This window comes from Dipodomys merriami, unplaced genomic scaffold (genome assembly GCF_024711535.1).
Source record: "Dipodomys merriami isolate MVZ:Mamm:240054 unplaced genomic scaffold, mDipMer1.0.p SCAF_5, whole genome shotgun sequence".
Taxonomy (NCBI): Eukaryota; Metazoa; Chordata; class Mammalia; order Rodentia; family Heteromyidae; genus Dipodomys; species Dipodomys merriami.
The window spans coordinates 7,973,421-7,990,360 of NW_027206068.1; the positions used below are offsets into that span (position 1 = coordinate 7,973,421).

General features: G+C 40.1%; 1 protein-coding gene across 2 annotated transcripts in view; it reads right to left on the reverse strand.

Annotated features, from left to right (window-relative positions):
• Creb5 (cAMP responsive element binding protein 5) overlaps positions 1-16,940 on the reverse strand; it is a 443,969-nt gene that overhangs the window by 95,578 nt on the left and 331,451 nt on the right. For both annotated transcript variants that reach the window (XM_069997230.1, XM_069997231.1), the window contains one exon: positions 7,880-7,990. In XM_069997230.1, the coding sequence (XP_069853331.1) occupies positions 7,880-7,990 (111 nt within the window). The remainder of the gene's footprint in view (positions 1-7,879; positions 7,991-16,940) is intronic.

Sequence of the window (16,940 nt, forward strand, 5' to 3'; positions counted from 1 at the left end):
ACAGTTTCCTTAGAAAACAGCCACCCAGAAGCCAGCAGATATATCCATGTAAATTTTTGACAAGTTTATGGGGGTGAAGTTCTATAAACATGGAAATTGAGAATCTGGGGGTCTAATTCCCCTTCCTCTTCTTCTAATTAGCTTATGGCCTTTGACAAGTCATTTACTTGAATTTCAGGCCTTTGTTTCTCAAAGGAATGGATTTTCCTAAAATAATCCTCATCCCTCTTTCCTATTTTGTGATTTAGTCTTTGATGATCTCAAAATTCTTGTTGTCAAGAAAAATGCAATCAAATGTATAATCTCACAGCACACAGTTCTATAAAACCTTATTCTGTTCATTGGAAATGTAAGCAAGTGGTTATTAGGTCTTCTCTTATTAATGATATGGTTTACATTTGATTAGAACAGTGACATGACATTCCTACAGACAGTTTTCTAAGGTAAAGTGAGCAAAATAAAATGCCAAAGCCAGATGAAAAGTCCTACTTTCAGGCAGTAGAAAGAAGGTAAAATTTCTGATAACTCTTAGTGATGCTGCTTTTAGATCTTTGTGTAACTAGATACAAGCTCAGCTCAAATCTAACCCTTGTGTTGCCTGTACAGAAACAGAGATAATTTTTTTCCAATATTTAGGTGATGAGGTGTAGAAAAGTTAGTAAGAATAAGCTAGGAGGTTGAGCTATATTTTTATGCCAAGTTATATTTTTATGAAGCCCCACTTTTATACATAAAGTTACCATGGGAATACCAGGGATGGAATGATAAAGTAAACCAGGGGAAAGAATGAAAAACTTGAGTGAGCTCAGGGCCTAGTGATATCACTTTGTGATGCAGGAAAAGTAACATAATTTCTGTTGTCTAGAAAATGGGCTAGTACTATTTTCCTGGTACTCTTTCAGGGTTGTAAGGTTCCAAAGAGACAACATTGCAAAGTGCTCTTGCATATATACTAAACTCATAGTGATCCCAGGACAAAAGGCCATGCCCAGATCCTCATACCAATACCCTATTTTCCATGCTATGCATGTTCCCAAGTTACTCAGCCTCTCAGTGTATGCTTTGAAAAACGAGATGAAGAATAGTCACAGGACTAGATGAAAAAATATTATAAGGTACTTCACATAGTTCCTGCTACATACCTAAGTGCTTACTTAATATAGATAGCAACTATTTTCTATCATGGTACTCTGAGAAGGCAAATTATTTATACAATGGAACAGGTTGAGCTGGGTGTCAGTGGCTCACACTTTTCAGGAGGATGACATCTGAGGATCCTGGTTCAAAGCAAGCCTGGGCAAGAAAATCCATAAGACCCTTACCTCCAATAAACCACCAAAACTCTAGAAATAGAGTTATGGCTTAAGTGGTAGAGAACTAGCCTTGAGCATAAAAAGCTTAGGTATAGTTCCCAGGCCCTGATTTCAAGTCCCAGGACCAGTATATACTCTCTCTCTCTCTTTCTCTCTCTTTCTCTCTCTTTCTCTGTCTCTGTCTCTATCTCTATCTCTGTCTCTCTGTCTCTCTGTCTCTCTGTCTCTGTCTCTGTCTCTCTCTCTCTCTCTCTCTCTCTCACACACACACACACACACACACACATGCAAACACAAACACAAACAAAAGAGACAGGCTGTACATATTAGTGGAAGCGTAGATAGTTGTTCTTTTTATTGCTGCTGTTGTTTGTTGATTTCACATAATTGCTAATCCTTGGCCCTTTGCACAGTGTTTTCAGAGTAGCAAGGCGGGAGCTTTCTGGATTAAGTTGTCACCTCTAGTTTAGTCCATCATCATGTTTTGATTCCTAGCCACAGAGACACAAGGCCACTAGCATGACTCAAAGTTCATGAGCGCTTCCTTAGCGTCAATGGCACTTCCTGCTTAGCCACAAGCTTCTCCAGGCAGGGAGCCTGTTCATTCACAGGGGTTTTATTCCTATGCTTTTAGGATATGAAACTAGGGATGATTAAAGCAAGTAGAAGAGTCACAGAGCTGCATTCTGAAAAGGGCCAGAGAGATGTTACCTGGAGACTGTCTTTTCATGGTAAAAACTTTCCAGGCAGGTCCATCTGGAGCCAAGCTTCTCTGTGATTTATCTATTGGACAGTGGGTGGCCAAGGGGACTGTAGGCAAATAGTCATTCAGCTCAATAATTAGGGAGGGAAAAAGCAAACACAAACACACCCAGGTTGACATTCAAAACAAAGTGAAAATTTAACCATGGTTTGCTCACTATACCACCCTAGTTTTTGTCTGCCAGTCTGCCAGGAGAAAATCATGAGCCAAGAAGAAGTCTTATTAGTAATTTTATCATTCCAGCCAGAAAAGGATAATCTGGGGTAGGAAATGGGAAGGCCCAAGTTGGGACCTAGCTCTGTGTTTAAACAATGGCTTAATCTCTCCTAAGTTCCAAGTCCTTTGTGTCTTCATTTGTGAAAAGAGTTCTCTTTGTTCCTTCTACCTCCAAAAGACCAGTCTTTTTGCGTTCTTTTATTTTGTATATATTAATGTATATATTTTATTAATGTATATATTTATACACTTATTCAGTTAGATACAAAACTAACTACAGCAAAGGTATTGACGATCAATGACCAAAGTATGGCATGACCAATCCAGCACAGTAAAAGAAAAATATCATCCGTATTGATTGCTCTCAATTTCTAAGAGGACAATGACATTCCAACTTCTTTATTATTATTATTATTATTATTATTGTGAAAATACTGTACAGAGGGGTTACAATTACATGGGTAAGATAATGAGTACATTTCTTATCAAGCATTGTTGCCTCCTCCATAGTTTCCCCTTCCCATCCCTTCCCATCTTCCCTTCACCAACCCCCCCACCAAAGTTGTAAACTTCTATTTCTCAAGGAATCCAGTATTGCTCTCCTCTCAGGAAAAAAAAATGTGATGAACATCATTTGCAGATACCATTCAAAGAAATTAAACTGAGTCAGCTACTTATTATGGGTGGATTATTTAGCTTAGAATGTATCTAGTTTTTACTTTGATTCTTAGCCCTACCCTTGTCCCCAGTGCACTCTATCCCAGCCCTCATCCTTACTAGGATTTGGTTCGTTACATCATTACTTACTACATTATTTTAACCCAACTCTAATTCAGTTTAATTTCAGTTCCACTCTTGGGGCTTTTCATAGTTCAAGGAGCCTACATGACACAAAGATTCTTTTCAAGAACCTTCCAACTAATCAAGTAAAGGGATGCACATGTAGGCCAAGAAAAATGGAGGCACAGTATGTTAGGTGAGGCAGAAATGGGAACATAGTATGTTGGGTGCGGAAGTGGCAGAGCTGAGCCAGTTAGTGAGGCTACAGAGTTCTGGGCATACCAAGTGTAAAGTTTCATGTCTCCAGATCTTTTCCAGAGTATCTGCAAAAAGCATAAAATATTCTTTCCGTCCTTGTTCCCAATTTATAAATAAGCTAGAAGAACTTCCCTTAGCCTAATAGGTACAGATAATGTAACCAAAAATCTTTGTTCCTGGGCCTTGTGCTGATTGCCTTTTCTAAATGATGTGCCATTATGTGAAGAGTTTAAGCCTTTCAGACTCTCCGATGTATAGAGAGGACAAAGCTTTTGCCATGGTGCTGTTTGAGGACAGTTACATCAAGTCCCACATGCCTTCTTCCCAGTATTGGTTCTCTCTCATCCTCACTAACCCTGTCCAAACTGAAGGGAAAATCTTACAGAACAGTCAGAACCCTTCATCATCCTTCATCTAAATCAGTTTTTGTATTGTAGTAAGGACAACATGTCTCAATAGTCAGAGACACAACAGGTCTATGGACAAATCCATCCACCTCTACTGTTTATTCAGCTTTCAGACTTACTACTGACTTCTTTAAAACAAGCACCTCTTTCAAAACTAGGCAGCTGGGGCTGGGAAGGTGGCTCAGTGGTAGAGCGCTTGCCTTGCATGCATGAGGCCCTGGGTTCGATTCCTCAGCACCACATAAGCAAAAAGAAAAAAAAAACTAGGCAGCAACTGGTCTAATTCTCACTATAAGAAATGAACAGCTCTATGTAACTTTGATAACATGGTTCTCACATTACTCTAAAGCCATTTGGAGGTTTTTAGTTTTGTTTTTTGTTTTTTGGTTTTTTTGGGGTCCGGTCGTGGGACCTGAACTCTGGGCCTGGGCGCTGTCCCTCAGCTCTTCAGCTCAAGGCTAGCACTCTACCACTTGAGCCACAGCACCACTTCCAGCTTTATTCTTTTTGCTTATGTGGTGCTGAGGAATCGAACCCAGGGCCTCAGGCATGCAAAGCAAGCACTCTACCACTGAACCACATTCCCAGCTGATATTGAGGCTTAATCTCAAGACCTTGCACTACTGTTTGGTGTTTTTGCTCAAGGCTGGTGCTCTATTACTTGGGTTATACCTCCATTTCTAGCTTTTTGCAGGTTAATTGGAGATAAAAGAGTCTTTTGTATTTGTCTGCCTGAGCTGGCTGCACACCGTGATCCTCAGGTCTCAGCTTTCTGAGTAACTAGTATTACAGGTGTGAATGGGTTTCTTTGCACCTGGCCAGAGCCATTCTATACCAAAGAACATGTCCCAGAGTGGTCTGCCAGTCTCCCATCCTCTCTTTGTCCCTCTTCCCATTTCTGTTGACCCATCCTTCTCCTTCCTTCACTTTTACATTTGAATGCTAAAAATGTCCACCAGGTAGCAGTGAAGTTTTTATTTCTTCTTCTAGAAACACCATTTCTTCCTAGGATACCCAGTCCCTAAGAATTTGAAAGCTTCTTGTAGTTTAGGTGGTGAGAAAGATTGAAGCCTCTCAGAGATTGGAGTCTGCTCTAACCCCCAAATAAAACCCAATGTGCAAGTATGCACTTGTCCCATTGTAAATCTAAGTGTCCATGGGCTTAATTCTAGAATCTATAAGGAATCACAATTAGTCAGAATTATGATTAAAAAATAGTTGGGACTACACCTTGAAATGAATTAAATATATTGAATTAAAAGATTAGCTCCTATTTTTCTTAATTTAGCATATCTCAGATCAATACATTTGAGAACTTGCTATGAATACCCAGTTCTGCTCTCTCCCAAAGAAGAAATGATGGATTTGCGACCAAGAAGGCAAAAGCATTCTAATGGGAAATCCATGATCAGAGTGCCTTGAAGGAAATTGTACATTGAAAGCAATCCTGTGTTAAGCTTCTGTCTCCCTCCAATAACTCCAAGTTTCACCAGAGATTCCGAATGATGGCTTTTGTCAAGAGCCAAGAGGGAGTTTGAAATGAACACTGACACAGAGTCCCCAAGAGAGTTAGGCTGCAGGGTTTGGTGTGGGCAACACAGCCCTCCCTGCCTCCTTCCCCCCTCCAGCTCTCTGGTTACTTGTATGCTTGAGAACACACCCTGCTGAGTGCATTCATCACAATAGCCCATGTGTGACCTTAGGAAAAGTCCTTGAAAACAGTGAAATAAGAGTCTCAGTTGAAATCTGGAATCCATTCCAATCTTACACAGGAAGAAAATTAGGCATAGAACAACAAAGCCCATAGTTCAGAGAAACCTGGGAAGGCTCTGGCTGACATTAAAATCATGGAAGAATTTTTTTTCTTTCACGACTTTGTATTTCATAAAAGCTTTTCATCTGAGCAGCCTAAAAGCTGCTAGAAAATACTGCATGGTTAATAGATGGCAATAACTGTTTCTCTGGCGAAAAAAGCAAGCACAGTAAGAAAGGATATGTTGAGTGACATATTAAAATTCACTTACTTAACATTTTTTCAAAGCTACTAAGTACATGCTATCCTTCCAAATGTAAGTGGCCAGTACTACTATTTCCCCCTATGGGTTAATGTATTAGTAATAACAGGGGCAGTAGAAGTGGGCTGGGGGCAGAGAGTGTAGCTCTATTCCCTGAACCCCAGCTCTGTGATGGAGTTAATTAGCCTAGACACCAGGGGCCTGGAAATATTTATTCACTCAGAACATGAATCAGCAGAGCATGGTACTTGCTCAGTGGATTTAACACAGCATGCATCTGAGGGGTGACACTATTTTTGTTAAGTGTAGACCAGTTCCCTTTTGTTTCAAGCTGGCATTATTCACTACACATTTGTCATATCATATGATTTATTTCATGCACATAAATAATTACAAACTTATACTACCTTTCCTTCTTTGCTTGCAAGAAGAGAGACAGGACATTTCTGAGTGGAAGCATAAAAATCTAGGGGAAATCAGTTGGCAGACCAATGCGGCTTGGAATTGTGTTTTAGAATCCATCTAAAGTCATCTGGAATAGCCTTAGAAAGGAATACAGACCCGAAGCAAATAAGAAAATTCAAGAATGATCCAGCTAGGATTTTAGGCCTCAGTCTCAGCCCCAGCCAACTTATTCCTATGTGTGAAGAACTTTGTTTTTTCTTAAGTACCTTCACAGATCATTTTTTAAAATTCATATATTAAAAAAAGGTAAATGGCATTACTTTAGTCTCCAAAACAGATGCCAGTTTGAACTTTATTCTGCCAGCAAGTATTTGGTTTGGCTCTGTGGAGCTTGAGTTGAAAAAATATTTGCCAATTCCAAAAAGATTTAACGAGCTTTGCTGCAGATGTTGGTGCCATCTGGCACGTCACCGGGGTTGTGGTACAGCAGAGAGAGCTCTCATGACCACAGATTTCATTTCCCCAGGCTAGCCAACACGGGGAGTTCAGTAGATCCCTTGGGTCAAGAAGCCGCCTGTCAATGGAGGGAAGTTTTCAAAAAGAAAGGGACAAAAGCCTCGTGGACATTGAAAAGGAAGTTATCAGGCTGACTCCATCCCTGTGTCGGAATTAAGTGGCTGACTTTGAGACCATAAATAGGTAAATGACATCTTTCACCCATCCTTCACCCACAGACCATCCCTAAATGCTGCCAGTCAGTGAATTAGATGCATCTCCAACCTCAGCCAATACCGTTCTTACATAGTACCAGAGACTAAAATGATTTGCTATATGATAGTCTGCAGTCATCTAATATTCTACAAATTGTGGTGTCCAAATTTTAATCTGACTCAACTCTACTTCAAGTAACTCTGTTAAACAGTATCAGCAATATCCTTTTATCTTGCAAAGACAGACATACATTGTCTTTATTAACATGCAGATTATATATATATTTAAAATAAGTTATAAATATTATATATGATATATATTGTTATATACTATGAATGTATATTTAGATACATACATACGTACACATTAATCTATCAGTAGGATTGGGAAGACTGACCTCATTACACACAGTATCTGTTAAATGGTACTAAAGGTTGATCACCTGAAGTTACATCTTTCAGTTGCAATTGCAAGGAAAATAAGAATGCTTTGATCCTTTCAAATCATATCACATTTGACAAAGTATAACAAAAAACAAAGGCATAGTATTTCCTTAAGAATGTGTGGTTTGCTAATTAAAGATCTGTTTTAATAACACAGGGACAGGAAGAATGGCCCTGAAACTATAATTGCCTTGAAGAAAAAAGTCCCGGGGAATATTTTTGTTACGTCACATAATGAGCAAACATATATATACTTGGGTCTATCTCACCCAAATCCTATGGATCTCCCTTGACTGCCAAACATCACCTGCATTCACACTACATGTCAATCCAGTGCCTGGGGCATGATTATCTGATGCCAAGCGTCTGGAACAGTTTTCGTTAAAGAGAGCCAATCTCAGAATTGTTTTTCCAGGGGCCGTGGGGGGATGGGAGGGAGCAAGGTACTAGGCACCAAGACAAAGATGACAAGAATATTCTCCCTGGCTTCACTGACATTTGGAGTCAGGATAGAAACCAAAAGAAAAACTCATGAAATAACAAAAGAATGATCACCACTGTTATTTACCATTTTGGCTTCGGAGTGCATTGGCTGGACTTGCGGAGAAGCACAGGGATTGTTGAGGTTGGGACCTTGCAGCCCCATGATGCTGGAGTTCACAGACATTTGTCTCTCCATCTAAGAGAAAGGAAAGCAGCAGAATCAGAAGTCCGAGAAAGGCAGCCAAGGCTACAGACACAGCTGTATTTCTCTTTCAAATGAAAACCGAATTTCTATTTGAAATTTTCTTTGCCCATTTTCACTTACCATTATCCATTTAATTTCCATTTAGCATTTCTTGGAAAAACTGCGAATACCAGAGGTGTGGTAGAGGGTAAGCAATGCACTCGTGAGCCTTGAACCCAAGAACATTGAAGAACCATCTATAGCTGTGTGTTCTATAGAGGATTTCTCCATGCCCAACCATGTTGTCATGGTAGATCACCTCCACAAAATTACTAAATATTTTCCACTTAGGCATGTCAATTACCACTAATCGTGGTTATTTTATGGCTATAATGAATAATATATGCAAAAATGTGAAAAGAATATATAGCAAATGGTTATTTTAGAATATCTTTGGCATTTTTGCCCACCATTTTATATAATAAACATGAATCTTTTTGGCAATGAGAATAAGCAAAATTAGTCTTGAAAGCAACTCTGTCCAAAATGAAGGGCCTTTCTGTCCTTTTAACTCATTAACACAGTCAGAATGATTCAAGTGGGTATTTGGCTGGCTGCCTTTAAACTATCATTATTTCCTCCTCCTCCTCCTCCTTCTCCTCCTCCTCCTCCTCCTCCCTGGTTCTCCTCCTCCTCCTCTCCCTCCTCTTCCTTTCTGTCTGTCTCTTTCCCTTTCTTCTTTATCTTCCTTTCTCCTGCATGTGCTACTAGGAACTGAACTGAACTACCAGGACCACAAGTACTATACAAACCCTCCTCCTAATCCTCTGAAGAAACAAAAGTCCCATGGTCTCCCTTATTTATAATAATTAGTATGCATCATGGTTTATCCCATTTTGTTCCTGTATTTGATTTTGGTACCCTGGTATTGTAGGAAATGGAAAGGGAACAACAAAATGGTGAGACAAAGGACAAAGGGGGAACCAATGCAACTTTGATAATCACAAGACAATATGTTAGAAATGATCTGTACAATCCGGGGGAGATGGGCAGGGGTGGGAGAAGAGGGAGAAAAAGGAGGGAAGGGGTAACAAGTTACACAAGAAATGTAATCACTACCTTACTTATGTAATTGTAACCCCTCTATACATCACCTTGACCAAAATATTAAAGTTAAAAAAATTTGTTTTTGAGATCGGGTCTTGCTAACTTTCCCTGGCCTGGTTTCACACTCATTATCCCGCTGCCTTGGCCTTCCAAATAGCTGGAATTACAGGGGGAATCATTACACCCAGTTTCTTTTTCATTCTCAATCTGGCCAAGGCTCTACATAGGTGCTATTTCAGGCCTCACAGAAAGGTTAAGATTTTGGTTTTTTTTGTTTTTTTTGTTTTTTTTTTAAATTTAATTTTATTTTATTTGTGAACATACTGTACAGAGGAGTTACAATTACATGGGCAGGATAATGCGTACATTTCTTACCAAGCATTGCAGCCTCCTCCTTTGGTTTACCCTTCACATCCCTTCCCAGCCTCCCCCCTCCCCCCCAATCCCAATCCTTCTCCTTCCCCCCCTTCCCCCCCCCCCCCGCACCGACGTTGTAAAGCTAGTTTTGGACATGACAACTTGTACTTCTCATTGTTGCAACAGGTCCACCTGTATCCTTAAACAAGTGGGTTTTCCCCATCTCCTCCACAAGTTATAGTGACATCAAATATAGTGAAAGCAGGGGTTATACTGTGGGGGAGGGACATACAAAGCAACAAAGAGATAATCTTATAAATGCATTAGAAACACATGCATGAAAGAAAAAAACATTAAAATACATATCTAAGCGTTCATTTTCCTGACATCACATTATCTGACCTTTTCCGCTTGACTCATACATATACTAGATATTACAAATAAGGGAAACCATGGTACCTATGTTTCTTTGGGCCTGGCTTACTTCACTTAATATAATTTTTTCCAAGTTTTTCCATTTCCTAACAAATGGGGCAATGTCATTCTTTCTGATGGAGGCATAGAAAGCAGCATTATTTACCATAGCTAAGATATGGAACCAACCAAGATTTTGTTTAGGGGGGAAAAGGGCTGAGAGTTTTAGATCACACATGAACAACTAATTGTTCTCCTGCTGGCTTGACATTAGTCTAGAATTTACATCATTCCAATACCTGATCTGAAGACATTTTTATTTTCTTCAGTGTATTCTTCCTAAGAATAGGTTAAGTCAAATTAAGAAACAGATACATTTTAGATTTCAGATGTGTTTGGATTTTGGAATATTTATATGCATAGAATGAGATAACTTGGGGAGGGAACCCAAGTCTAAACATGAAACTCATTTTTGTTTTGTGTGTACCTTACATGCAGAGCCTGAAAGTAAGTTTGCACAGGATTTTTTAGTGCTTGTGCATTTTGAGTGCCAACTATCTCTTAAGATCAAGGTAGAACTTTTCACTTCAGCATCTTTTTGGCCCCCAATAAGTTTTAGTAGAAATTTCAATTTTCATTAAATGAGGTACAGTAATCTTAACACTAACACCATGCTGGCATCTGTTTCTTTAAAAGAAAATAGACACTACAATGGGAACATATTTCTATTTACAAAAGAATGGAAATAATAACAATGGTTGGAAATTTCAGAGAATCAGGTGGTCTTGGAAAATACAGGGAATTGGTTATCAGTTCAGGTTCAATATAGAGAATACTGAAATCTCACTAACAAGAGGAAAACTTGAGCGGGACCTTGGAGCTAAATGACCTTCCATTGTTACCAATCTACAACTGTGATTCTGTGTTCACCCTAAGCTGCATGTCTGTTATGTTAGTGTATGGATCTTTAGAAGTTACTAGCTAGAAACTTTTTCCAAACCGACTGGTGGCTATTCAGTCTGGCAGGGTATGGACACAGGAAACTGTTTCAAGAGATAATAACAAGGACAAATTCTCTATGTGTTTTAGAGTACTTCAGTAAAACTTCACTGCCTTAATAATTAATTACTTCCATTTACTCCCTAAATCTCTTGGCTGTCTCCACACTCTATTTTTAAAATCATTTTTTAAATGTGGTAAGATACACTTGACATAAAACTTACCATTTTAACCAGTTTTAAGTGCCCTTAAGTACATCAAGTTCAAAGCATTAAGTATACATTCATGTACTCTAATTGTTAAGTCATGAAGAATTCAAGAATTTCATTATTCCACAAAGAAAAAAGGCATACTTAGCCAGGCACTAGTGGCTTATGCCTGTAATCCTAGCTACTCAGTAGGCTGAGATATAAGGATTTCAGTTCAAAGACAGTGTGGGTAGGAAAGTGTATGAGATTCTTATGTACAGTTAAACACCAAGAAAAGCTGAAAGTGAAGATGTGGTCAAGTGGGAGAATGACATATGTGAGCATAAAAAATCTAAAGGATAATGCCCTGGTGAGAGAGACAGACAGACAGACAGAGAGAGACAGAGAGAGAGAGAGAGAGAGACAGAGACAGAGACAGAGACAGAGACAGAGACAGAGACAGAGACAGAGAGACAGAGAGACAGAGAGACAGAGAGATAGAGAGACAGAGTGACAGAGACAGAGACAGAGAGACAGAGACAGAGACAGAGAGACACACAGAGAGAGAGGGAGAGAGGGAGAGAGAGAGAGAGAGAGAGAGAGAGAGAGAGAGAGAGAGAGAGAGAGAGAGAGAGAGAGAAAGAGAGAAGAGACAGAATTTCTACTCCCAAAGACTGAAGAGTAGAGGAAGCAGTATAGCATTTGCTCTCTTATTACAACTGGGGACATTCTTTGAGAAAGAAATCAAAGTCAAATGAGATTTTGCTTCCAGTCCAGAGTCTCCTAAACTGCTAGCTATTCCTAGAGCTGTGAGTGGCTGGCTTGTAGCTGCTGAGTCCTCAGTCAACAATCCTGTCCATCTTTTGGATAATTTTTCATCTGTAACTCTTTTTGTCCGTGACTCACAAAATACTGGTTCAAACAAGCTAATTTCTCTATTAAAGAAATTGCATTTTCCATTCCATCTCACCCCAGTAAGAGATGCCATCATCAAGAATATCAACAACAAGCCAGGCGCCGGTGGCTCACGACTGTAATCCTAACTACTCAGAAGGCTGAGATCTGAAGATGGCGGTTCAAAGCCAGCTCTGGCAGGAAACTCCATGAAACTCTTATCTCCAATAAACCACCAGAAACCCAGAAGTGGTGCTGTAGTTCAAGTGGTAGAGTGCTAGCCTCGAGCTGAAGAGCTGAAGGACAGCACCCAGACCCAGAGTTCAAGCTACATGACTGACACACACAAAAAAATATGAACAACAATGAATACTGGCAGAGCAGCAGAAAAAAGAAATCCTACTGCACTGTTGATAGAAATGTAAACTAGTACAACCATTCTGAAAGGAGGCTGGATGTTCCTCAAAAAACTATCCTATGATGCCAGTAATACCATTCTTTGGAATCTACCCAAAGTATTACAAGTCAGGATATGGCCAAAAAAATCTTGCATATGCATTGTTGCACTATTCACAATAGCCAAGTTATAGAAAGAGCCCAGATGCCTATAATGGATGAGTGGATCAAGAAAATGTGATAGATATATGTATATGTATATATGTGTGTGTTTATATATAATTGAATTTCATTCATTTATCGAAAAAATAATATTATGTTATTTGCAGGGAAATAGACAGGCCAAGGAAAAAAAATGTATGCTAAGTGAACTTAATCAGGCTCAGAAAAACAAATGGCACATATGTCCTCTCATATTTGGAAGTTAGATCTGCAACACAGACATACATGGTAACATACACAGGATTATATGCATATGTACACAAACAAATTGACTAAAGGAAGAGTTCAATGGTAAAATGGTACAATACCTCTAAACAACTACCAAACCATTTAACAAAATGAATACCTGGAAGCAGAAACATGTTTGAAGGGGGCAAAGAGGGGACACACAAAAACAGGGGGAAAGGGTGAGCAAATGCAGTCATTACATTCAATATATATTACGTAAAACTTGAACTACTTAACTTGAGGCTAGGGAAAGATGAGGAGAATAACAAAAGGGGTAACACTGATCAATAGACATTGCACTCATAACCTGACTGCTAGCATTAAAACACCCTGAACAACTACTTAATAAAAACAAACATGTTTAAATATTTGTATTTTTCATCATGCTGATGATGCATATAGATATAAAATGACAGCAAGCACTTCTCCAAAGCAAATATCTGGTGTTTTACACTAACAAAGCACTCTCTGGACCATGATCTCAACATTTTATTTATTTTTGTATTTATGGTGGTACTGGGGATAAAACTCGGGGCTTTGTAGATGCAAAGCAGAAGCTCTACGACTTGAACCCTGCCTCCAGCCCCTTTTGCATGGGCTGTTTTCAAGGTTGTGGCTCACTTTATGCCCAGGTTGGCCTGGATGACAATCCTCTTACTTATGCTTTCCTGTGCTGCTGAGGATGACAGGTTCAAACCACTGTGCCCAAACATTGTGCTTCTCCAATAGCTGAGTCAACAGACATACGCCATCACCCAACCATTGAGTGAAATGGAGTCTTGCGAATTTTCCCAAGGCTGCCCTCAAACCATGATCACCTAACTTCTGCTTCCCAAGCAGCTAGGATGACTGGTTTAAGCCACAATGCCCAGATCATTTGATTTTAATAAATTTGTGCTAGAATAAAGAAGTAGGGTGGCTTCGCTGAATAACCAATAATATTCAGCCCTGCAGGCGGAAAGCTTAGGCAGTAGGTTTTAGCTCCCTGGGGCACAGTATAGTGGCAGAGGAGGAGTGCCCAGGCTCTGGTTCCCCAGCAACCCAAAAAAACAGCAACGACACAACGACAACAAAACAGATAAAAGATTTTCTTTTCTTCACACATTACAGAATGAAAGATAGACCATTATGAGTTGCTGAGTTTTATGATGAATGTTATTATTTATCATTAAATTATTACAGCATGTGACTATTAACCTAAGAAATCACAAGCCAGAGAGAGAAGTCCTAGAAGGCACTGACTGTCTCATTATTCCCATAGTACTTGGCATATAGCAGGTGCCCAACAAAAGTGTGTAGGTACACTTGGGAGCTGGTGGCTTATGCTTGTAATAATTACTCAGGAGACTGAGGACAGCAGTTAGAGGTCATCCCAGTCTGGAAAATCCATGAGACTCATCTCCAATTTAGCACCAAGAAAGCTGTAGTGAAGCACTGGTTCAAGTGGAGGAATGCCAACCTTGAGCAGAAAAGCTCAAGGACAGTGCCCATGCCCTGAGTTCAAGCCTCAGGTCTGGAAGGAAAATAAAAAGTGTGTGGGGTGAAATAATATAATTTCACTTCAAACCTTGGCTTTGTGAAGAGTGTGCCCTGACAGCAGTCATTACAAAGCAGTAAGAATTTCACTTTCAGTGGGCACAACAGCTCACATTTTGTAATAACAGCTATCTAGAAGAAAGGTAGGAGGACCCCAAGTTGAGGCCAGCCTAGGAAAAGTTAACATGAGACTCGATCTGCAAAATAAAAGCAAGAACGCTGGATGTGTGGTTTAACTTGTACAATGTTTGCCTGGCAACGGCAAGGTCTTGAGTTTAATCCCCAGTACTCCCTGCTCTCTCCTTCACCCAAAGGAAATTAGGGACTCTATCTTCACCCAAAGACATTCTCAACTTTCATGCCTGGGATTCATGATTTCCACAGCAGGAACTGTAGGGGAAGAGGCTGCCCTGGACTGCATGGAATAACATAAACCACAGCATAAGCATGTATGATAAGAGAGTAAGGAAGAAAAGGCCTGAGTTTCCAGGGCATGGGCCTCTTAGGAATACTTCTTAGGTGTGTGGAGGGGGTGATGGTATTGGGGCTTGAATTCAGAGCTTAGAACTCTCACTTGGTTTCCTCTACTCACTTGGCACTCTATCATTTAAGTTATGCCTAAACTTCCAGGTTTGGCTAGTTAATTTGGAGATAAGATTCTCTCCAATGTGTCCGTTCTGGTTGGCTTCAAACCATGATCCTCAGATCTCAGCCTCCTGAGTAGCTAGGATTACAGACATGAGCCACCCAGTGCCCAACTCTTCCTAAGGTTTCTATATTAATTTTCTCTAGTACATTAGTGTCACTTAAGGGGGAGGATTGGGTGGGGGGGTGGGGGGAAGCTGGGAAGGGATGTGAAGGATAAACAAAGGAGGAGGCTACAATGCTTTATAAGAAATGTACACATTATCCTGCCCATGTAATTGTAACCCCTCTGTACAGTATGTTCACAAAAAAAGACCCATGTTTCTCAAGCTCCACACTATCAAAATTTTACAGATAATTCCGTGTTGCTGTGAGAATGTTCTACATATTATGACGTGTCTCACATGATGATGTATGTAGCTAGGGGTTTGCTCACACTAGACCAGTAACACTCCAAACACAACTCACCAGAGTTGTGACGACCAATGGTGTCCCCTGATATTGCCAAACACCTGTAGTAGTCATTGAGTTTTGAGAACTGTTCTTCTAGGCTGACATGTGTTGTCATGGCAGCTGTCCACATCAGGGATTCCTGGGAGGGTCACATCCCTCACTCTGTCTGCACTGTCTTTTGACCATACACTCAGGCATTACCAGCTGGTCAAGTGACAATCTTAGTCCTTGGGCATGACACATAGCTGAGCCAAACATAAAAGTACAGACTCCTTCCTTCTTTCCATTTCTTCCTTTCTTTCTTTCTTTCTTTTTTCTTCCTTCCTCCCTTCCTCCCTTCCTTCCTTCCTTCCTTCCTTCCTTCCTTCCTTCCTTCCTTCCTTCCTTCCTTCCTTCCTTCCTTCCTTCCTTTCTTCCTTCCTTTCACTTTTCCTTCTTTTCTTTTTTTGAGAGAACATTTTGCTCTATGTCCTAGGTTGACCTTGAATTCACAATCCTCCTTGCCTCCACCAACCAAGTGCTATGATTACAAGTGTGTACCACCATACCTGGCATGACATTTTTTTTCTTGGTAATGTGTTATTTTGGCCAACAAGGATTTAGAATCTAAATGAAGACTACTTGTGGCAGAGACCTCCGTGTAACTGGAAGAAAACCAGGGACAATTGCATTGATGGTGCTGTTCTCCTTCATCTAAACAAGTCTAAGGATAATGCCACAGCTACTCAGCTTCAATTAATTAGCTTAATCCATTTATCCTCTAGCTTAAGATCTGATGACTGACTGATTCTAGCCTGGATCACCCAGTACTGGTAGCAGGTAGGTCCATATGCATGAGTCTACAAGTTCTCCATGTCCCAGCAAGCCCTTAAGTAAATGAGAAAGCTGCTCACCAGGGATGAGTTGGGTACTAGGCATGAGGTGAGATGTGAGTTACTGCCACAACTCCTCACCCACACATGGAGTGGCATTAGACAACTCCATTCAAGTGAGGACATTAAGAATTACTGCTACCATATCTCCCTAGGCTGGCTGAGATCAGAATGACCTAACAGTGTTAGCCATTTCTTTGAATGTTAGAATAGACTGTAAGTTGTTGTTAATCTGGTGTGGGAAGGTTTTGACAGAATTGTTATCCTATCCATCTCCAGTGACTTTGTGACCTTGTGATAAGCAACCAGGTTCACCAGAGCATATGGCCATGAGGACGAGGAAGATGGAAAGGGACAGGCCTCATGGCTGGAGAGGAGGGGTTCCCTCACAGGACTCCCCACTGGTCTTCTTCATTTATCTAGTGTTTTCAGAGGGGTAGAGTATAATATATAGTGATTCCAATTAGAGATTCAAGAGTTAGACTACTTGGATTTCACTCACCACTCCATCATCTACTAGCTGTATAACCTAAATGCAGTTACTGAGTGTCTCTGTATTATACTGTAAAATCAGTATAATACCAGTGTTCACCTCATTGCTTTGTCATGAAGGTGAAGGAGAGAGTATATCTGTCATTGAGGAGTTAAATT